We start from the raw sequence: 22,658 nt of genomic DNA, 5'->3' as shown, positions 1-22,658 counted from the left end.
TAGGTTCAGGTCAGATCCAACTGTGGCAGTTTCTCCTGGAGCTCCTGTCTGACAGCGCCAATGCTGGCTGCATCACCTGGGAAGGAACCAATGGCGAGTTCAAGATGACAGACCCCGATGAGGTGGCGCGGCGCTGGGGTGAGCGTAAGAGCAAGCCCAACATGAACTATGACAAGCTGAGCCGTGCGCTGCGCTACTACTATGACAAGAATATCATGACCAAGGTGCACGGCAAGCGCTACGCCTACAAGTTCGACTTCCACGGCATCGCTCAGGCACTGCAGCCACACCCCACCGAGTCCTCCATGTATAAGTACCCCTCGGACCTAGCCTATGTGCCTTCCTACCATGCCCACCAGCAGCAGAAGGTCAACTTTGTATCCCCACATCCTCCATCCATGCCCGTCACCTCCTCCAATTTCTTTGGACCCACTGCTCCGTACTGGAGCTCACCCACTGCGGGCATTTACCCCAACCCAAACATTCCCCGCCACCCCAACACCCATGTGCCGTCTCACCTGGGTAGCTACTATTAGATATCCCACTCTGACCATCCATCCATCCATCACACTCTTAAGTTTCCCTTTTCCCCACAATAAAGTCCACAATTGCTGACCTGCACTCCCAATGACACCAAACCAATGAAGACTGAATCAATAGAGGCATTTGGCCTCCGAAGAGATTTTGCTCCTGAATGAAGGATGATAAATTGAAGGATTTTTTTGTTTATTTGTAAGAATCTATAAACAACTGGATGCTATGGTCCAAAATGGAATACTACTTACCTTTACAAGACTAGCAACTGTTTGTTTATGTTTTTTGGATGTGCATGTGAGTTTCCTACGCCTTTCTCTTTGTCATTGACAATTTGTCAATTGTCATTGATTTTGTCATTGTTCAGAAAGTTGCACCTACAGGTGTCCTTTCCAGAACCTTCCCAAGCCAAAGCCTGAGGACAGGAACGACTTGAGTCTGTCTGCCTCCTTGCCATGCTAAAGTACCAGACATGGGCCTATTATTTATGGGTCTCAATCTACATCCTCCTCAGTACATTATGCTTTAAATCATCAACCTTTTCCACTCATCAATAGGCTTATTAGGTTTTCTTATTCCCAGCACATCTAGCCTTTTGTTTCTGCTGTCTCTTTCTGCTCATCTGCTTGTCTGCATCATTTTATGTGTGTGTGGAGAGTCTTCTGGAATTCGCTGGACAAGGAGGATCTCTCAAAGAGATGGACTTTTCTCAGCACTGAATGAAATTTGGCAACTGGAATATGCCATTCACAATTTAATTTATCCTCCAAACTGGAAGGCTAGAGAAGAGTTAAATGCTGGAGAAGGAAGCGCTGTATGTTTTGCTGACGTGGGTCAACTCAGTTTCTTAAAAAGCTTTCTGTGTATTGTGTGTGGAGTTCAAGATGGCCGATGTGTGCAGTTTACTAGACTGTGCAAGGGAACCTGAGTCAACATGTAATTGAAGTAATTTGCAACAATAATTCAAGCCAGGTCAGATGTTTTCAGGGGCCCACACAATAGGCTATTAAATGTTGATGCTTTTCAGCCATGCCATTTCCAGATGTTTTGTTGCTCAACCATGTCAGTATTAATGTGAATGTCTTCTGGTTTGTGAGAGGGATTCCCTTCAGCAAAATCAAAATTTGTCAGATATTTTCCATTCCTTTAATGAAAAAAATTCATTCCTTGGTTCATTTTTTGGGGAATAAGATTGTATATTGTTAGGATGTTTTTGTTTTTGTTTGTCCAAAGTGCCTTATTGTGCCACAAAGACATCCAGTTTAAGTATATGGCATAATAAGAAGCCTAACTCTCACAGTGCCTTAACTGCTGTTTAATACCATGTATTTTCTATTCATTATAAACAGAACATCATTACATCTTAAAATTCATAGCAGGATACATAATCAGCATCTCAGTGTCTCAGTGGAAATCTGACAATTTTTGATTTTGAAGTGCACTCTGACAATCACAGCTGCCATGATGCCTCATTCTTCTTTGCAGGCCAGTTAGGACTGTATAGGTCAGCACAGAGAAGTGGTGTAGCAGTAAGTCATGTTAATAGACAGTTAAGTTGCATTTTACCAGGGCTGGATCCTAGTTTGAGAGCAGCATGTGCATTTGAATGTTTCTCACTGATCTTAAACCCAGCAAAATGCACATGAATTTCAAGTCAAGATTTCAGTATCATGTAATAGTACCATGTCAAAACATATCCATCTTCAGGTGTTCAAAGCTGTTAATAGCAAAAGTATTTCTTTAGAAAATAAATTACTTGGGACTAAGAAGTTCATCAGAGAACAAAACCATTGACGTATGACGAGATGAAACAAAAAAAATCCTCAGATTCGCAAACGCTGTGCGTTTGTCAGACCTATTTTGTATTATTTTATAAGCATCAAACAACTAGGCATTAAAGCAACTTACTGTATAAATTAAGCAGAGTTATTTTCATATGTGACACAGTATAAAAAATCAAAAGAATTAATACGAGTTGACCTCGGTCAAAAATGCAAGCCTTTAAAGTCCATTTCTGCTAAGTAGTTTGTTCAGCATTTTAAGCGTTTTTATATCTGTACATTTGGGCAATACATTTTAACATTTTTGTTTTCCTTTAGTTGTTATTATTTCTGAAATTTGTTTGTAACATCCTAAGTGCCTTTATGCACGCAAGGTATTTTCTTGTATTCCCAAAACCACAAATGCCTGCTTAAATCATAATCCAGTAGCCAGGGATTCCTTTACTCTACACGCAACATATATTTATGGATCTTTTCCATTGTGAATCATCTTTTATGCCAAACAGCCCTGGAATTGGTGGCTTTTCCAGCGCATTAAAGAATTTCAGGTATTTTTATGCAAAATAATACAAACAGTATTCATATCCACAACCAGCTTCTCTTGAAAAATTATAGCTTTATGAAAATGAATAAAAAGGGAACATATAATTTGTAGCATAAAGAAATGATTCTAATGTACCCTTAACTTCCATGTTTCACAAGCATTATCAACGAAAAGGGATCTGTGCTACTTCGTATATACAATGTATTTTGGATATTAAATATATATATATGTGTATAATTTTACAATTAACCATTGTATTATTATTATTGTCATTCCTGCAATGTATGAAGTAATACCTTTTGAAAAAGGGCTTTTGTATAGGAAAATGTGACAAAATAAATGTTTTTACCTCTCAAACTTTCCATTGCATGCCTGTGGCTTCGCCAGAGTGTCGGGACAGATGAAAATACGGTCAGCTGTATTTTTCATCAGGACATTTTCGAAAAGTAGATCCACAAAAGTAGTACAATTTACTGGCTTGTACATTTTGCACAACACAGTCTCAGTTCTGTCATTCTATTGCCTCAGTTTTGTGACTGTTCGGGCAGCTCATTGCATATTTTTAATATTATTTCGATTTGTTCCTTTAAGAGATCAGTAATGTTTTACAGTTTTTTTTTTCATTACACAGCACCTGCAGAGGAGAAAACAACTTTCTGCCCCATCCTATTTAAACTAGCTTTAGATCCACATCATTGCAATGCCTCAAAACAGCATATTTTCATTTTCAAAAAACGTCTTACACACACTTACTGAATTTTCAAGTGTTTTACAGAAAGATAAAGTAGCTTTTACAGTTTGGGCAACTTAATCCTAATCATCACTGAAAGATTTACGATCTGCTCATAATATAATCAAATGTATGTTCATTAACAGTGACAAGGCTCTATGGAAATACTGTTTCCTCTTAACAGAATATACATTCAGTTTATGGCTCGTTACGCCTAATTTATTCTAATCCAACACTCATGCAATAAATCCTTCATGGAGGGTGTAATGTTTGTGGTGCTGTTGAATTAGATTACACTATACTTGTTTACTTATAATGTACTTACTTTGGTATTTCAATTTTTGTCATGTCCAATCACTGCATATTAGTGACAGTAGAATAAACATTGGATTGGGTGAGTTTGTTTTAACTGATAGCAACCGGGTGCATAATTTAAGCATTATTATAATATATATATATATATATATAATATATATAATAATTTCCAGCGGACAGATGTGGGTGGAAGGGAAAGCTTTTTTCCATACTGAGCACATATTAGACTTTGACATTGACAAAAACAATGATAAACTGTGCTTATATCTTGTTCAAGTTTTCAGCTTTTAAATCAGCAGATCACACAAAACCAGAAGCTGTGGAAGCAAGCGTATTTATAAAAATTAAGACTGATGTATAATTTGAAAGTCACTACAATGTTTGACTCTTTGTGTCATTTAATTTTTTCTCTGAATACAGCTTCAAATGATAGGTGTTGGTAATTTAACAACCAGTATGTGCACATGGTGTCTGTGTTAAATTACAGCAACAGCCTTGCAAAGTGCTCTGTGTAGACAAGAATATGCATCACTGACAGAGAACAGCTCTCAAGAGACAACTGTGGGCTTTTTTTATTGAAAAATGCTTGTGATGCATGTATCATCTTTATGCTGCTTCTCACATATTTGTAAATAATATTTATAATCCTTTACCAGAGCCCCCCTGTAACTTGCTGTATCAACTTCCCTGGGTGCAGACACCCAAGTAAAACTCCAAGCATATGCAGATCATTAGAGAGATCATAGTGGCAGGTCCAACTTTAAAAAAACAGAAAGCAGACAGTGTGCACTGTTACTTCTCTAAACGCACAGTTCTGGTTTCATGTCCAGAACCTGCAGGCAGAATATTGGGCAGTAAGCAGCGGCTCTTATCTTCCAAACACTTTCACTCTGTTGTGTTTGGATACCTGTTTGCTGTCAAAACTTCACTTTGTTTACAGATGAAAAGCCGTGATAGGGGTCGGCACCTGTCACTACGTCACTTTGACCTTTTTCGATCACAGTCCTCATATGACGCTATTCTATGACAGAGAATAAAACAATGACACAGACATTTTTTTGAATGCAAAAATAGCCTTTATTTCAGTGTATTCGTCCCCTGAGATCAAATACAATAAAGATTTAACAGAATTGATTTTTACACCATATAGTAAGTACTGTATGCAGCCTTGTGTTAAGTTTATCCTGAGATCTTTGTTCTCTCACAATGTCTTCATTCAAGAAGAAAAGCACAACTAAATCATTCACTGTTTGATGAGTGGCCCTCATCAAGTCCAACCCTTTGCTAGTGCCCCATGGTCTCAGTAGTGTACTGTAATGGTTAAAGTCCAAGTGTCTCTCTGTGTACAGCAGCACACTACTACAGTAGCATAAATTATTGAACAACCACTTTATCAGGTTCACACCCACGACAATAGCACCACTCCCCCAACACTCATCCTTCAAGTAATAGCAAGATTTACTAACAGTACAAAACATTTTCTTTATTTTTATGCTTCTCCATACACAATAAAACTCAATGAGAGAGGCCAGAGATAAATTAGAACCACTCATCTTCATTTAAAGCAAGAGTTCATATGTACTATCCATATATACTTGAACTACGCCACTCATGACCTGGCCTCCCTTTTGAAAACAGGTTTTGGTGAGCAGACAGTGACAGGTGTGGTTTTACATACAAACGATTCACAATAAGAGCCCTGGCCTACGAGCACTATTTGTGTTCAACACAATAGCACAACAAACAAGTAGGTTTTCTTTAATGCTAGACAATGTGCTATCTGCCATAAAGTGACCCCATTTTCCTCTAACACCTGTTTGTTCTTTAGAGTCTTGAGGAATTCATCAATGAGAGATATAAACCTCTGTCAGTCTCAGTTTCTGATGTGCATTGCAATGTTTCCATCCTCTCACATCTTGGTTACATTGGAGGAATCACTGATCTCAATCACCTCAAAGCCCTGGTTGTCATGTCCATCTCTGGAGTGGAGATGATGACCCTTGATGTTATGGAAACAGTAGGCACAGTGGGCAGTGGCCACTGGCACCACTTTGGAGAAGTTGGAGAAATCTACTCTGTACTTGCCCTCCTTGCTTCTGGAAATGATGGGCAAGAAGTTGTAGCCCCACATGATCTCCTGAGGAATAAAGGAGGTTCGGACTTGGCAGGAAGAGCTGGTGGACTCCGCAGTGCCATCCAGGAAGACGACTAGTTCAAACTCCTGTTTGTGGAGCGTGTCTACTGCCATGTCAAAAAAGGGGCTGCTTTTGTCGATGGTGTGGTAGAGTGTGAGGGGACAAACAAAGAAGAGGTTGTCCTTCCCGACATCCACCATGAAGTCAATGTTTACCTGGTCCATGATGATTGTCTCCCCATCTGGTGTGTTTGTTGTCCTCAATAGCTTGCCATAGATCTGGCTTCCAATCATCAGGGTCTTGCGCAGGTTGGCCACTCTGATTGACAGGCAAAGAGAACCATTTTTTGGGCAGATGACTGCCATATCACTAAATGTGATGGTCTTAGCCCGTTTTTTAGGTAATGAAATTTTGGACAGGATGACTCCACACATGAAGCAGTTGATAATGGCTCCAAGGAGGGACTGGATAACAAGAAGGGCCACAGCACCTGGGCAGAAAGGTGTGAGTGCTCTGCCACCATACCCAATAGTTGTTTGCGTTTCAAGGGAATAGAGGAACGCTGTGGTGAGTCCTACAACATTATCAACACATGGAGTGTGGTCTGACTGGGGATTTTGCCACGTCAGGTCTCCATTACTGCGGGCAATCCAGTACCACAATAGGCCAAAAATAAACCAGCTAAGAGTGAAAGAGGCGATGAAAAGGAAGAGGACAAAACGCCACCGGATCTCCACAAAGGTGGTCCAGAAGTCAGCAAGGAGGGCAAAGTGGTTGCTGTACTTTACGTTTCCATATTCAATGTTGCAGCGACCATCTTTGGTCACTAGTCTGGTCCTGCGGCTTCTTCGTTCCGCCAGACAGTCCTGGATACGTTTGTTCACAAATCCAAACATTTTCTAGCTGAGCTGAAAGACAATAAAACAAGAAAACATATGTATATACTGAATGTAAGTACATAGTAGGTAATCGGTCATAACAGTTACCTATGAATTCCTTCAGTTAATGACATTTCCTTCAATCAAATGAAAACAACAACAATCATAAACAAAATGGCAAAATGAATACAAACTTTGCTAACCAGCTTGTCTTAGCAGCTCAGACACTGCACATCAGACCCCTCCAAGCATTTACAGCCTCAGCAACAGCAGATAACGCCTTTATATAAATGTGCAATAAAGTTCAGTTTGTAAGAGCTGCATTTGACAGCATTTTTCATGACAGCCCCAGTCATTTATCCAGTCAGGCAGCCACAGCCTTTCTGAAACTGTTAGCCATGCTTAAATATTGCAATTCACCACAGTCAAACAGCAAAATGTCAAGATGACACTGCCTGTCAGGTACTAGGAGGGAGACTCAAAAAGGAGGGTGTGCAAGCACATTTTGTGCCAAGGACAAATAATGTATACAGTAAATGTAAATGCTCTTTCACTCCTGTTCCCACATAGCTGATTGTGACTGTGGACTGCTTATGTACAGTCTCACATGTTCCAAGCTGCTCTCTCCTTCTGCATTTTAAATCCTCACTGAAAGGCTGTAATCCTGGGTGGATGCAGCACTGCAGTAAAGACCTGAAGTTAATAAGAAACAAAAGTTTCCATTGAAGTATAACACATAAGTGCTCCAAATAAACCAAATAATTTTGGATCTTTGGTCCCGTGCAAGTGTCTCAACACAAGGATCAGCTTTGTTTGCTAGGTTTCAATTCTGCAAAAATAAACATGGCATTAACATAATTTGTGCAAACCCGGCCAGAAGGCCAGCTGCTCACAGACATAACAATCTTTGACTTCATTCAAGAGTTCTCAGAAGTCTGGCGCTTGATGGATGGTAACTGGCAGTATTGGCTGTACAGAGGTTTCCAAATAAGTATGGCCTCTGTTCTTGCCAAGTCATGCAAACTAGCCATTTGGATCACAGTGTGCTTGTTAGTGAGTGTGAAGTCGTACAAAATGATCAGTGCAGTGAGTTTATGTTTCTGTTTTCAACCCTCAAAGCTCACGTCATTTTGCCAAAAGAGATCTGATAATTATATCGTATAGCATGTTTTCAGCCATTCATCTTTTTGAAAGTAAACCCTGTCATTCCACACCTAATCATTAGGTCATACTGTAACATGAGAGAAGCAGGAAAACTTTCAGGTATTTAGAATTTTGATTGTACATAAGTTGCTCTAAATTATTGCTTTGTATTAGAAAACAACCACCTTCATGGATGGAATGTGACAAAAGTCCACTCATCAGGAATCACGGTTAAAATGTAACCAATTAAAGATAAGAAACTGATGTACATTTTTAAAAAAAATGTGTTTTTTGTTGTAGTTTGTTGTAGTTTTCCTCTACACAAACCTTTTGAATATGCCTGTATTGAAGCTGGAATAAAGACACTGTAATCAAAATTCACTGGCAATGAGTCATTACAATAAATGTCTTTCAGGTATAAAGGTTTAGGCTCTTCTGTCCTCACTAAGCCCTTCATACTGCAGATTTATTTCAAAAACTGAAAATGTAACATAAAAATAACTCAGTTCCACTGACCCACTGTAATCTTAAAAAATCCATTATAGGAGAAACAGCTAAATATTACTTTTTCTAACTACTTCTTTCTATTTAAGGGTATACTGCTACTATTTTAGGCTTATTCTAATGTCAGTTAATGAACATCTACTTTCATTATTTCATTATGCATCATTAAAGTGGCTTGTGGCTGTTAGATAATTTCAGCTACAGCAAGGGTTTAGCAATACTTTGGATTTAAAAGTGAGATTACTGGATTGAATCACTAATGAACCTTTATACATTTTAATTGTAAATGTTTTCTTTTGTCAATGAGGTCCAAATCATCTTTATGAGCCGTGCAATTTATTTGCAGTCCTTTTCTTTTTTTCTTTTTTTTTTTCAACAACAGTTACGGAGAAAGTCCTATTTCCTGTGAAATGAACTGTATCTGAACCACTCACACTAAAACATCATGATCACCATAATCTTGCAACAATGCAAGAGATGCAAATGAAATATGTTAACTTGAAAATGAACTTTCTTCAGTCTAAACTCACCTCTATGAGTTGAAGTGACAGTAGTTTGTCGCACATCCAGAGAATAATGAATGACCAACTCCAGCAAGACCTTGCTCCTCTCAGTCTATGATTTTCTTGTTCACAATTGATTGAGACAGCTGAGGTGTGTCCTCTTCTTACTCCTGTTCACCAACACCTGTGTGCATTTATACTGTCCTCCCTCAGCATGCTTGAATTAACCAGGTGATGTTTACACCCACAGAGACATAAAGTACCCCTCCGCCCACAAACACACACACACATACACACAGAGCCTTCCCCTGGCTCTAATAAGTGTTTACCCCACAGATGCCTGGCACCAAGGTCCAAGCTGACCTCTATCCACTGCACTCCTAGTCCACTGTATTGTAGGAGTCGTTCGGGATTTACAGTTGTGTTTTTTTTTTATTTTGTGATATTTGAATTTAAGCTTTCTCATGGTTGCACGCCTTACAGGAGAAACAGAGTGAAGTGAAGTGAATGTTGACAATGTAAAGGCAAAACCTGTATAGACCTTATCTGTATATGGTTCCAGTTCTCTGCATTTCAATGACGAACACACCGTGTGGTATTATTTACTGTAGACACACACCCACGCACACACTTTTATTGGCAAATCACTTTTTTTCAGTTGTTGGCAACATTTGGTAAGCGCAGCAGTGAACGTCTCTGAGCAGAACGGATGTGAAGACTCAGTTGGGAGGGAGGTTTATTACAGCTTTTCATCACATGATATCAACATATTAAGATAATCATGTTGTCCCTGTATTTTCATAATAAAAAGAGAGCACATAACTCAGACTTGTTTATGCATGTATTCCGGCACTTCTCTGAAAATTATAACCATATAAATGCGTTTAACACATCCCAGACACAGCGTTGTCACAATGAATCAAATATCAGTGTTTCACAGCTCAGCATAGCACAGTCATCTTTCTTCCAGGCAACAAATAGCTCCTCTCCACCACAACTGCAGAGCTGTGTTGTGATGAAATATGGGGACCATAGAACATAAATAGGTGAGTGAGACAAGAGAAGCTGTGGAGATTAGAAAGAAGATGCAAGCAGATAGCTCTTTCCGGGGCCAGCAGAACTTTTCAGTTTTTCAGCTCTATTGTTCCCAGTCAAAGTGACAGAAAAGGCAGTGGTATTACCTTTCGTGCCTCAGAATGTGTATTTTACGGACAATATATTACTGTCGACACACAGCAAGTTTAGGCTTGCCTGTTTTCTTGTAAATCCATGCTATTGTAAAAGGATAACAAGCTTTTTTTGTGTTTAAGCTTATTTATATTCAAGAGGGTTGTTTAATCAACTCCCTCATTTTTAATCCCTTTAAATATGTGACAAAAGGCCAGCGAATAGCCACCAGACCACATAATTTAACAGACTGTTGGGCTGGTTGAACCACTTAAGAGCCTTGGAGGTTATGTGATTGATATCAGTGCAATTTGAGACAGTTGCTGCCACTGAATAACAATGACACAACAACCATATATAACTACCTCAGATAGGGTGATACTGTTTTTATATTTAAGAATGAAAATATCAGAATTGTCAACAAAACTACAGCAGACCATGCAAATGCTCTTTTCATCACACTACAGACACCAAAATTTAGTAATCTTGTTAACTATGATAATGTGCAATTAACATATAAGGAAGAAAACTAATAATACAAAATGTTCTAATATAATGTACTGAACAGGTTTGTGATATGGCAACACTCAAGTTTCTGATTTTATTTTATGATAATTTCATAAAATAAAATCAGAAACTTTTCCACAATTTTTTTTTTTTTTAAATCTATGAAAATTTAAAAAGCCAATCTGTCTATTTAATGAGAAGATGATTATGTTATTGGGAAGATTATATACTGTATTAACATATGAAAATACAATATGCATGACAGATGTACTTAGAGGAACAATATATCCACATATAAAGGCTGTACATTAGTGACAACTGTATGGAACCACTGCTGCAACCTCTGGTAATAGATGTTCATGTTTACCTTTGCACTGATGTGACAATGATTAGAAGTAAAACACAGCACTGTCACTGCAAGCCCTCAGTGATAAGATATACATGTTTGAATGGTCAGCATTTAAGTGCGCATGATAAGCAGGTGTCTCACAGTGATAGTAAACAATGACAGTTTCTCCCCTCATCAATTGGAGCACTCACAATGAATAATGTTGGTTTCTGTATCAGTTTCTGTCAATGAACCTCTCTCAGGGCTATGAGATTGCCATTGGTCAGTCAGTAGTACCTGCTACCTAATAATAAGATGATAAGTACAGCAACAAAAAGATAAAAATAGATAAACTGGAGACGTGTTTCTACATGTTGCTGCTAAATGCTTTGTCTGCATGTCTTAATCAACAGACAACCCTGAAACTGTGATGCTGTTCCCCCTTCTGTTCCCATTACTGTTCAGTAGTGAGGTTTACTAATATTAACATCAAATGTGACCAGTGGTCACAATAATGTCCTTAACCCCAGGCGTATTATCCATCTCTATTACATTATATAGATAATATATCTTTTATTTACTGTGGCTCTTTTAACTCTTTTAACTGTTTTTGGTCACTACTAACTCCTAAGGGAATTAATTGGCCCTTGAGATACTAGATGCTCTGCTGTGTTCACCACCTTGTTACTAATTTTGTTTGCTCGCCATCTTGTGCCCCGGATAGTGTATGGTACATATACTGCTGTGCCTTGTGAGGACTGATGACAGCAGTGAGAGTGAACCAAAACAGTAACCTTGTCAATCTCAGAATTCATTGGCTATCGTTAGCCTTTGGGGACAATGTTTCAGGCCAATGTTCTAAGCAGCTGTAAGCTCTCTGTTAGCTGGGGGGCGGAGCACTTTTATTATCAGACACCTCCATATCAACAGTCAACATTAATTTACTTTCTTTATTAAAGACTGGAATTTCATTTTGGACTACATATATGATATGCATGTAAAAAAGGAAATAGGAATTAATTAATAGGAAAGAATGGTAAGTCAAAATCCACCCTGCGTGAATTACGGTGCACCAACATTTCTGTAAACAATACTGATTCTGCTGAGGGGAAGTCTTTACTTGTTATAAGTCACATGGAGAACAGACTCGTATTACGCTGCCCCCCAAATCAACAGTAACAGAAAAATATTTCACATTTGCTTTCATTAGTTATCAGTTGCTGACGTGAATTGACAACACCTCTTAGGCAGTGAAACCAAGACCACACAACTATTTGTAAGTCTGTCAACATTGGACCGAGGTCTTCCATTGAAGTCAACAGTTGTCATGACCCTTCAAGGCTCACATTCTGCTTCCCTTTAGCGCCTTTGTGGCTCCTTTTGCTTGAGCAACATTTTTACCTTCAACTTGAACACATGCACACATTAGTCTGTGAGTAATTGATAGTGAAAGATGTCATTTTTAAGGACTTGATTAGGTTTTTTTTTCTTTTTAGGTTTCAAGTAATCCATTAGCTGCTCTTTTCATGCTCATTAATTAACTTTTTCTTCTTTTCAGATTTAAAAAACAAAACTGTTCAATTGCATTCCACATCTGGTTTCAAAACTGAAAAAAATAATGATAAAACGCAGTCAGGCTTAATTATGAGATGTAGCCTTGAGCACTCAGCTGAAACCTTTTAATTAATTCTGGTGTGAATAGAAATGAAGCCTTTGTTTTTGATTTCTCTGCTTTTTGATTTGTGATTCAGACATGCTCGGCAACACATAGTTTTAAAAGTCACCCTGTGGTTTCATATGCTATAATCTGCTTGGATTGAACTGAATATGCCTATATTTTGGGGATGGCGGTTGTGTGTGTGTGTGTGTGTGTGTGTGTGTGTGTGTGTGTGTGTGCACACAGAGAGAGGGGAGAGGGGGCTGTACACTGATGGCAGCCATTTTGCTTGGTCATCATGTCACTGAGCATTTATATTCCATATCCATCATTCTGAGGGTAAAAGTGGTTGAGTGCTAAATGCCAAGCATTGCAATCCCAAGCTGAGTGATGTGCTTGTCACAATACAAACATAAGATGTGAAGCATTTCTCAAAAGATGTCTGAGCATTTTGATCTCTTATTGTCAGCACGCATTTGTGCAAGAACATGTAAAACTCAGTAAAATTCAGAGACGTAGACATGCAGAAAAAAGCAAGCTGTTGTCATTACAGTGATCATCTGTGCACCCAGTATTGGTGCCTTTGGGTACAATATGCATATCAATAAAGACCCATAGATGAGGACTTCAGCTGTCAGGCCTGAATGAGGACAAAGACGAGAAGATTAGCCCACAGGGCTTCTGGGGATTTTCCACTACAGGACTCACATTTTGATCGCTCGTCCAATCACAACTGGGCTTCAGTAAAAATTTAGTAAAAGTTTTTATTATGCCATACCTCATCCCTTTATAAGCACTGTTGTTCTTTAAAACACAGATAACCTATTTTAGCTTCAGAAGCAGATGGTTGGAAGGGAAGCGCAGTACGTACAGGACAGCAGGCAATGAAATGTAAGATGCAAAGCAAGCCATAAACATTGGTAGTCGTGTTATGCAGTGCCTCAAGGCAATGCATCTGAGCTGTTTGTCTCTTTGTTTCTTGAACATAAAGGTGTGATTGCATTTGCCCACATATAAAGATACTGTGAGTGAAAAGCTTTTGATTCACAACCATAAGTGCAAACTAAAATAAATGCATTTATCTTTTTTTATTAAACAAATAAATAATACACTTTTTATATGTATGTTGTCGGCTGGATTTCATTCTAATGTGGGCTTATGGTATGGCTTCTTTAGACTGTATGATAGTAATTAACTGTAAAGCTGTGTAAACACCATGTAGGTCTTCAGGGAGTTTCCTCATCCCCTGCTGAATCAGTCAGCAATTTGAAAGTTCTCAAGGCCACAGGGGATCACACATGTGTTTTTGTCGTTGACGCAGTATTCTTGGGGCACATTATGATCTTTATTTACTGTGTGAATAATATATACAAGATATTTTAATGTATATAATACCACTGATGCACGAGTTCACCATGGAAAAAAAAACTCAGTCAAAAGGCTGTAAACAAAGGCTGTGTAGGGGTGACATAAACTTCACAAGGCTTCATTAGCATGTGTTTATTTTGAAAAGAAAGCTGCACATGCTGTATCTGATACATACTGATGTGTTTCACCCGTCTCCTGTAGTGGACATTCAGTCACCCTGTAAGCGACAGGATTCAACAATGGTTGTAATCAGCTGGTGACGAGAGGCAAACCGTTTAACCGGTTAGTGCAGTCCAGTTGAGCTGTCTGAAAGCTGACAATCACACCCTAGAGAAGACCAGTTAACTGAATCAAGACCACTTGAAAAGTTTTTATCTTCTGTCTGTTTGTCATTATTCATAACGTGTTGCTGTTAGAGGATAATAGCCTACTAATCATGCTTTTAATCAATTATTTCTTCGTGTGAAACCAAAGAACACAAATAGAGAAATCAAAAGTATTGCTTTATAAGCTTCTGGATACCTTAATTTGCTGCACAATCTGACTTATTACTACAGTAACTTGATTAGATTGACTGTATTGACATAAATCATAATTAACTTTTGTTTTATTTATTCTTTTTTTTCCTTTCTTTTTATTCCATTTCCTCCTTTGCTTCTTTTTTATTTTTCATATCTTCACAATGAAATTGGCTGCTCAATTTAACAGACTGTAAAATTTCATTGGTAGCTTCAGTCAGCAGAGTCAGAGTGACTGACATTGAAAACCAACCAACCACATATTTATCATGCAGTAATATAATTAGTGTATTTGAGGTAGTTCTTCAGGTACAAAAGACTGGATAAAGACATATAAAGGTAACTTTTAATTAATCTGGGCTACGAAATGGCCAGATATAACTATCTGGATTCAAACTAGCTCAAATATTTAAAAATGACAATACCTCCGTTACCCTGTCACTAATCATGCTCCCCAGCTTTAAACTATAACTAAAACCCTATTTTCTTGAAACACCAGCCGTCTCCTCTGTCCATTCATATTATAACCTTCCTGTCATACATCCTCCACTCACAGGACTTCAGCCTGATTAAGCAGCCACATAACTTGAATAAGTAACTCCAATGAAATGGAAAGAAAATACGAAACCCCTCTTAAAAGCTTGTCACTTCTCTCACTCCTCAGTTTTCGGGTGTGAAAACTAGCCGCTCCCTTGGGGCATCGGTCAGTGGCATGTGTGGAATCAGAGCAAATTTTTCATTTCCCGTATGATGTAAAGTGATACCCAAGGACAAAATCCACAAGAGAACAGTGAGCTATTGTTATGTGTGAGGGATTACATCATGTTTGTCTGTTGTGGATTGTGCCATTGCATCACCTTTCATGCTTTATTATAGTTTATCCTTGTTCTTCGACTACCTTATTATTTTTTTGCATCTCAAAGATGCTCCAAATGAAATGAAATGATACTTGTCTTACGGAACTAATCTATACTTTACAGTGGTTGTAATGATGGACGACACTTCCTTGCAAATTGAAACAGAGCACCGGTAGAACAGAAATGTCTGTAAACCTGTATATTTGACCCTTCACATTGATGTCTTTGAGCTGGAAGCAAGGAAGTAGGTCTGCAAACGGACAGTAAGAACGTGTCAGGCATGAAGGTCCTGGGGGAAAAGGTAATGGGTGACCTTCCCATAAGTATATAAATGTTGCCACGACATCTGCAAAAGATTACAATAGCTACGCTTCGTAGCAGTCTATTTTCTAATGTCTAAAAGTGCCTAAATGTGTTACACACCACTGATGAGAAAAACATAGCATATTGGGCACTGTACAATTTAACTCTGAGATCAGCATTGTTGTGTATGACATAACATCATTATTGTTCAGTTAGCAACAAGGGCTGCAGTGAAATCAAATCCCTTTGTAATCCACTCTTACACAGCAGTGTTTCGATACACCTGGCCAAATAAATAATGATAGATCCAATGCTGAATGTCTTCTGTGCACATTTATACATTTTTTTGTGTTGAAAACAATTATTGTTGTGTTGTTGTTGTTGTTAGCATGCATGGTTAGCTGTCCACGGAAAATCCCATGATGCCTCTGTCTATCGACCAATTAGAGGCCATAATCGTGACTTGGGGAGGCCAACATCCTGACATGTTTTTTATTGCCTCAAATAGTTTTTGTGTTGCACATGCCACATTGTTTATTAGACTCTGGAGTGTTTTGTTTTATTTATTAGGCACATCCTTGGTGATACAAACACTGACTGTGAGCCAGATGAGGAAAACAAGTAAAGACACACGCACCAGCTATACATTTACTTCTTCCTAACATCCCACTGAATGAAGACTGATGAACCTCTGACCGGCCTGAGCCACCGAATCTCCCTGCAGCATTATTCTGAACACCTCTGGTTATATCTACATCTTCTTTAAGTCTAAAAATTTTATTTTACTACAATTTATCTGCCAAGTCTCTTTCTCGATCTTCAGATATATGTAACGATGCTTATTTTCTTCTTTTAAGATAACCTTAATTGCAAATAAGGAATCAATTGATGCGATTAGTTACAGTCAAGGTTTTAATTCACTATGTACATGTACAAATTAGGTATACCTAAAAAAATCTAGAATGCCTTTACTATTTTGAGAGTTTCAGATATGCTCAAAACAGATCAGTAATGCAACTGACAACTGAAACCCATAAATATAACAGCATCATAATTAACAGATGACAGGTGAAAATTCAGTGTTTCCTTAAAGTAACTGTTAGTCTACAGCTGCTTGTCTTCAAACCTCTGAACATGTATTGTTTACATGCAGGACTGAGCTCTTTGTAAAACTCGAGGCATAGGTTTAATTTTCGGGATGTGCAGGTTTAATTTTCTGGATGTCGGAAGGCACAAGACTGTTGGAGCTGGATGAGTCCCAGAAAAGTGAACACTCAGTCTTTGTGATGCCTCCTAATCCTCCATCTGCAGACAGGTGTAAGTCTTTTAACGGTAGTCAAACAAAAATAAAAAAAAAAGATAACAGCTGTTAATGTTACTCTGTGGCTCATCTGCCTGCCAGCAGCTGCACGACTGGCCAAGTCTACAAAACGAGGCATGAAACAAGTGAACAACATCCTCTTAAAGATGAGGACCACTGAGGTAGGGGTGCTGAATAACATGCTGTGGTAACATTATTTATCAATAATAAATACAGGGTTCATCATTATTTTCATGCATGGGCTTTGGCGTATTTTTTAATGAAATATTAATGTTAAAATCCAAGAATAATGCAATAATTTCTCTCCTGGTGATGCACCTCTGTGGTGCTTGAGGTCTTCCTGTTACGGCTGGATGAGTGCTGAGGGGTGAATTATGAAGTGAGGTTGATGGGTTAGTGAGGTGTGTTGAGCCTAAAACCATTTTTATTTCCATGTCACAGATGTGTTTCTCTTTTAACTTCACCAGATAACCATGGTACTTGGAGATGGTTATGTTCAGAGTTTTGGCTTAAAATGGTTATGAACAGAATTGTTGTTAGTAAATTCTTTCTTTGATGATATTCTCTATAAATATAGTTGATCAATTCTGCAAACTTGTTGAACCATACATAAGTAATGTCCCCATAGCCAGAGTTTTTGTCCAGAGTTTGGGTTGCCGGGATGACAGCTGACTATCAAACTGTGTACAATTTAGATTAAAAAGTAAAGACACTATAGCAAATTTAGTTGTACATTAAAGTGCCGAGTAGGCAAACTATCTGCAGCAGAACAGAGCTTTGCTGCAGACTGTATTTGCACATAACGACATTAGAGCAGGGCTGCCTGAAGATGTGGGCTGCTACATACTTCTAGTGTAATAAATAAATAAATAAATAGTATCCATTGTAGTTTATGCTGTTTTATTTTTCATTAGGTAAAAATGCTCTTGTGCAGGATCCTTAATTATTAAATATATTTTTTATAATCTCAGCGTGGTGAATAGAGTGACTCTTTGCACAAGAAGTCTGTCAATTAAGGGAACTTGGGATCTGAGAGTCATTTTGTATCTAAACAGTCAGTACAATGCAATAGTGTCACGACTTGTGTTTAAGCTATGCTTTGTCTTTTGGTTTTTAGTCCATGTGCCATGTTTCATGTCGTCTTGTCATGTGTTTCCATGTATTAGGTTCTAAGTTTTTGTCATGTCCTGTTTTATTTTGAAAGCGTTACTTCCCTTATGTGTCTGTTTCATGTAACTTTGCTTTGGTTTATCATGATTGCTTTCTCCTCCCTAATGTGTTTCACCTGTGTCTTGCTATGTTGTCTATTTAGTCCGCGTCTTCCCTGTCACTGTTGTTGGTGTGTTATATTGTCTTCAGGTCAGGAATTACTTTACCTTCATGCCATGTTTTTTTGTTGTCACAGTAAGTGTGAGGATTTTGAGTTTTCTGATATATTAAAAGAGTATTATTTTGGACCTCTGCCTGCCTGTCTCCCCTGCCTGTTTGTTACTCTGCATTAGGGTTCAGCCCTCTGCGTCAGCAACGCTTCTTGACAAATAGGTGTTTAATCATTGATGTTAACCTGTTCTTCACTCAAAGGGGCACATCAACCCACTGCAATGCACATGATTTTCCATGAGACAGAATAGGCTGTATATTTTGCAAGTAATGGATAAGCAAAGCAGCAATTTGCTGTTTTATTATTACAGCTTGTGCACAATTGTAATGATATCCAAAATGTCTCAGATGTGGAATATGTATATATGTAATATGTATCAACACTTCACTCCTAATTCCAGAGTAGCAAAGACTTAAGGGTTACATTCAAGACAGCAGGTTTCCTACTAACACAGATCGTTGGTTGGTGATTTTGTTTCTTCACTCACTGCTATACCTCTTATCTCCACACAGTGTCACTGTGTCTGGATTGTGGCACGTGGACAAGGACCACTCTTCCTCTGTTCTCCCAATTCAAAATCTGAAACAAAAACAGGGCATTTATTAATATTTACTTTACCATTTAGCCAATGACATACTCCCCTCTCGCACTCGTTCGGCAACAGTACTGGTGGTTACAAACATGTCTCTGTGTGTGGAGAACCTCTACTGAGACATACTTCACAACGATTCTGGTAACTCACCTTTCATTACATTGCTATAAATTAAAAATGCTTTTCCACTGAGAAATAGTTTATGCTAGAGCTGCCATCCATATTGCATCAGTCTGGATGATGTTTTTGTGTTTATCATTGGATCTGATGTCATCCAATGCCTGTACATTCCTGCTTTACTTCCTCTGTGGATACTTTATATTCTGTGCACAAGAAAAAAAACATGCCATAGTATTTCTAAATTATATATTCACATATAACAAGCACAGCAGTGGTCTGTAGATCTTCACACTCACATAATTCATAATTTAAACACTAATAGATGTACTCATTGCATAAAGTTAATCATCCTTTTAAGTGATGCTGCATATATATAAAAAATAAGGAATGCATAATGAATGCTGCTATGGTCTTAAATCCTCATTTTCGTTTCTTTATAATGATGAGTTGAACCCATATGTTGACATTGACGAATTTGTTGAAGGTAAAGCTGTACCAACTCGCTCAGACACATTGTTCAATAATTTACACGTTTTCCATTGCAAACATACCTTGCCTCTTCATGCGTTCACCAATTCTCCTCGCTATTACATGCTGGCCTCCAGTTCTGCTCTTTGTGTAACACCAAATGTTAACAGGCACTTGGTGGAGGAGTTGAATATTTTATACATTACCATAAAACGGAGCTCTATATAGCATTTCAGCTAATCCATTCTGTACTGAAGATGACTGCATTTGTTCTGTTTTGTGAAGAGCATCTCAACACACACACTCACACTCAAGTTCAGACACACAAGTTTCTCCATTATGCCCTTGTAGTGATATGTTTACTGTGGCTGTCCTCTGATTTCCATTCCTGCTCTTTCTTGTTCCGGGCTGCTTGTAACAATGCAGTTCATCGCAGTGCCATAAGCTCTGACAAGAGGATCAATCAGAGCTAATGAAGCCTGGGAGGTGGTGAGAGAAAGCGAAGAAGGATGAAGCCAAGGAGAAGTGAATGGGAGAGTTAGGCTGAGAGGGTGGGGGAGCATAGGGGTTGCTGGAGGAAAAAGAATACTAGAGCACAGCAAGGATTAAGAAAAATGAGACTTTCTTTACACCTCCTCACATCATGCATGGAAGAGTTCATTCCTCTTTATGACCTTTGAAATGATCACTACTTCACCTGATGGCCATGGCCTGACACTATGGGGTGGGAGTGCTGCATAGGGTCTACACTGACTCTCTGATACCATTATCCTCTGAGATGTTTCAGCAGTATGTGAATATCATTTATTTGCATCGTGTATTTCTTTTGGCCTGGTCTCACCAGTGGCATGTGAATAACATGCCAATGCTTTTTTTGCATGTCATTCAACATTGTCCACACTGAGCATTTCTCATGCCATCTCAGGCACAATGTCATAGAGAAAAAAATGTCAAGTGATCTAGCATAAAGAGCAAGAAAGCTCATTGCACATTGAATAAACACAGGACTTTCACCCAAGAGACTAGTGTTAGTGTCCCATGCATGGACGTATAATAGAAGCCAATATGCTGCCTATTCCTTCCAGTGGGAATAGCTTGTCTATCACAGATGCCAAAAACTTCCTGGGAGTGCATTCTTCTGATTTTTCCTGGTAGTGTTTCTTCCACTAGCCCAGCCCACAGGTTCCTATGTGAACTTGTCTGCAGTCCCAAGTGTCCTATCAACAGTTTTACAAATGTGTGTTTTATGAGGGTGCTCTTCGAAGAAAAAGCTTTTTGGACCACAAGCACCAATTCACAACAAAAGTTATCTCATGACACTTTCCAATTAGAGCAGGTCTAGACCAAATTCTTTAATTAAACTGTATTATAGAGAACCCAACATTCCCCCTTGAGCAAGCACTTGGCGACAGTGGCGAGGAACAACTGCCTTTTAGAAGGCAGAAACCTCGGATCAGACCTCGGCTCAAGATGGGCAGCCATCTACCTTGACCGGTTGGGTTGAGAGAGAGAGAAAGAAAATGAGAGAAAGATAGACAGACAAAGAAAGAGAGGTACAGGGGGGTGGGGCATGAGAGAAGGAGCACACAAGCAGAGATGCATAGCAGCAGTAATAATACCAGAAGTATTTGAACTGTAGATAATGATAATGACAAAGAAGTATACAGAAGGTACTATGGTGATTACGACAGAAATATTAGTAATAATAATAATGGTAGCAGCTGCAGCAGAGTAGTAATAGAATTAAAATACATTATGACTAAACAGTAGTAATCGCAGAAAGTTTTGAGCAGGACTGCAGCAGGAGGTCCGACCACGATCCATGGGAACCTGACGAGAAAGCACAAGGACTCCAGGGAAGGAGTTGGGTTAGTGGTACATATTAATGGGACATAAATGTGTGCAGAAGGAGAGGGAGAGGAAGAAAGAGCTCAGTGCGTCATGGGAGGTCCCCCGGCAGTCTAAGTCTATAACAGCATAACTAGGCGCCGGCCTAGGCCAGCCCTAACTATAAGCTTTATCAAATAGGAAAGTTTTTAGTCTACTCTTAAATGTAGAGAGGGCTTCCGCCTCCCGGACTGAAACTGGAAGATGGTGCCATAGTAGAAGAGCTTGATAACTAAAGGCTCTGGTTCTCTAGGAACCACAAGTAGCCCTGCATTTTGGGAATGCAAAGCTCTGTTGGGATAAAAGGGAACTATCAACTCTTTAAGATAGGATGGTGCCTGAGCGTTCAGGGCTTTATATGTGAGGAGGAGAATTTTAAAATCTATCCCGAATTTTACAAGTAGCCAATGTAGAGAAGCCAATACAGGAGAAATATGATCTCACATGCTGGTTCTTGTGAGTAATCTTGCTGCAGTGTTCTGGTTTAGATGGAGAGTCTTTATAGATTTAATGGGGCAGCCTGATAGAAGGAAGTTACAATAATCCAGCCTGGAGGTAATGAATGCATGGACTAATTTTTCTGCATCTTTCTGACTCAGAATGTGCCTAATTTTTGCAATATTGCAGAGGTGAAAGAATGCAGTCTTTGAAATATTCGATATGTGTGGGTTAAAGGACATGTCCTGGTCAAAGATAACTCCTAAATTCCTTACAGTGGAGCTTGAGGCCATGGCTAAGCCATCTAGCATTGTTATATCACTAGATAATTTGTTTCTAAGATGTTCAGGGCCCAGAACAATAACTTCATTTTGTCTGAATTTGAAGTAGGAATGAAGTAGGAAATTGCAAGTCATCCAGGTTTTTATGTCTTTAAGACATGTCTGAAGTTTGACTAGCTGATTTGTTTCTTCTGGTTTCATTGACAAGTACAATTGTGTGTCATCTGCATAACAATGAAAATGTGACTAAGGTCTAACAGTACAAGGACAGAGATAAGTTCCTACTCTGCTGCCAGTAGGAGGTCATTTGTGAATTTGACCAATGCTGTTTCTGTGCAATGATGAGCTCTAAAGCCAGACTGAAAATTCTCAAATACGTTATTATTTTGAAGAAAGTC

The 22,658-nt window shown here is 38.8% G+C and overlaps 2 protein-coding genes across 8 annotated transcripts in view; one reads left to right on the top strand and one right to left on the bottom strand.

Moving 5' to 3' along the window:
• fli1 (Fli-1 proto-oncogene, ETS transcription factor) overlaps positions 1-3,302 on the top strand; it is a 31,718-nt gene extending 28,416 nt beyond the window's left edge. For 3 of the 7 annotated variants that reach the window (XM_046390376.1, XM_046390374.1, XM_046390381.1), the window contains one exon: positions 4-3,292. In XM_046390376.1, the coding sequence (XP_046246332.1) occupies positions 4-536 (533 nt within the window). In that variant the 3' untranslated portion in view covers positions 537-3,292. Of the gene's footprint in view, positions 1-3 lie in introns of all 7 variants that reach the window. The other 4 variants (XM_046390375.1, XM_046390377.1, XM_046390380.1 and 1 more) reach the window with 4 other exon arrangements.
• Positions 3,303-4,964: 1,662 nt separating this feature from the next.
• kcnj1a.1 (potassium inwardly rectifying channel subfamily J member 1a, tandem duplicate 1) lies at positions 4,965-9,260 on the bottom strand. The gene is made up of 2 exons (XM_046390447.1): positions 9,095-9,260; positions 4,965-6,947 (listed from the first exon to the last, which is right to left on the bottom strand). The coding sequence occupies exon 2, from the start codon at positions 6,933-6,935 to the stop codon at positions 5,814-5,816; it is 1,122 nt and encodes a 373-aa protein (XP_046246403.1). The 5' UTR covers positions 6,936-6,947; positions 9,095-9,260; the 3' UTR covers positions 4,965-5,813.
• Between the last annotated feature and the right edge of the window lie 13,398 nt (positions 9,261-22,658).

Source organism: Scatophagus argus, chromosome 5, assembly GCF_020382885.2.
Source record: "Scatophagus argus isolate fScaArg1 chromosome 5, fScaArg1.pri, whole genome shotgun sequence".
Taxonomy (NCBI): Eukaryota; Metazoa; Chordata; class Actinopteri; family Scatophagidae; genus Scatophagus; species Scatophagus argus.
The sequence above is the reverse complement of the archived record's forward strand: the minus strand, read 5'-3'. Positions and strand labels throughout refer to the sequence as shown.

Bases quoted from the DNA above. Each gene is read 5' to 3' on its own strand.
- kcnj1a.1 (XM_046390447.1), bottom strand. From the start codon at position 6,935: ATGTTTGGATTTGTGAACAAACGTATCCAGGACTGTCTGGCGGAACGA.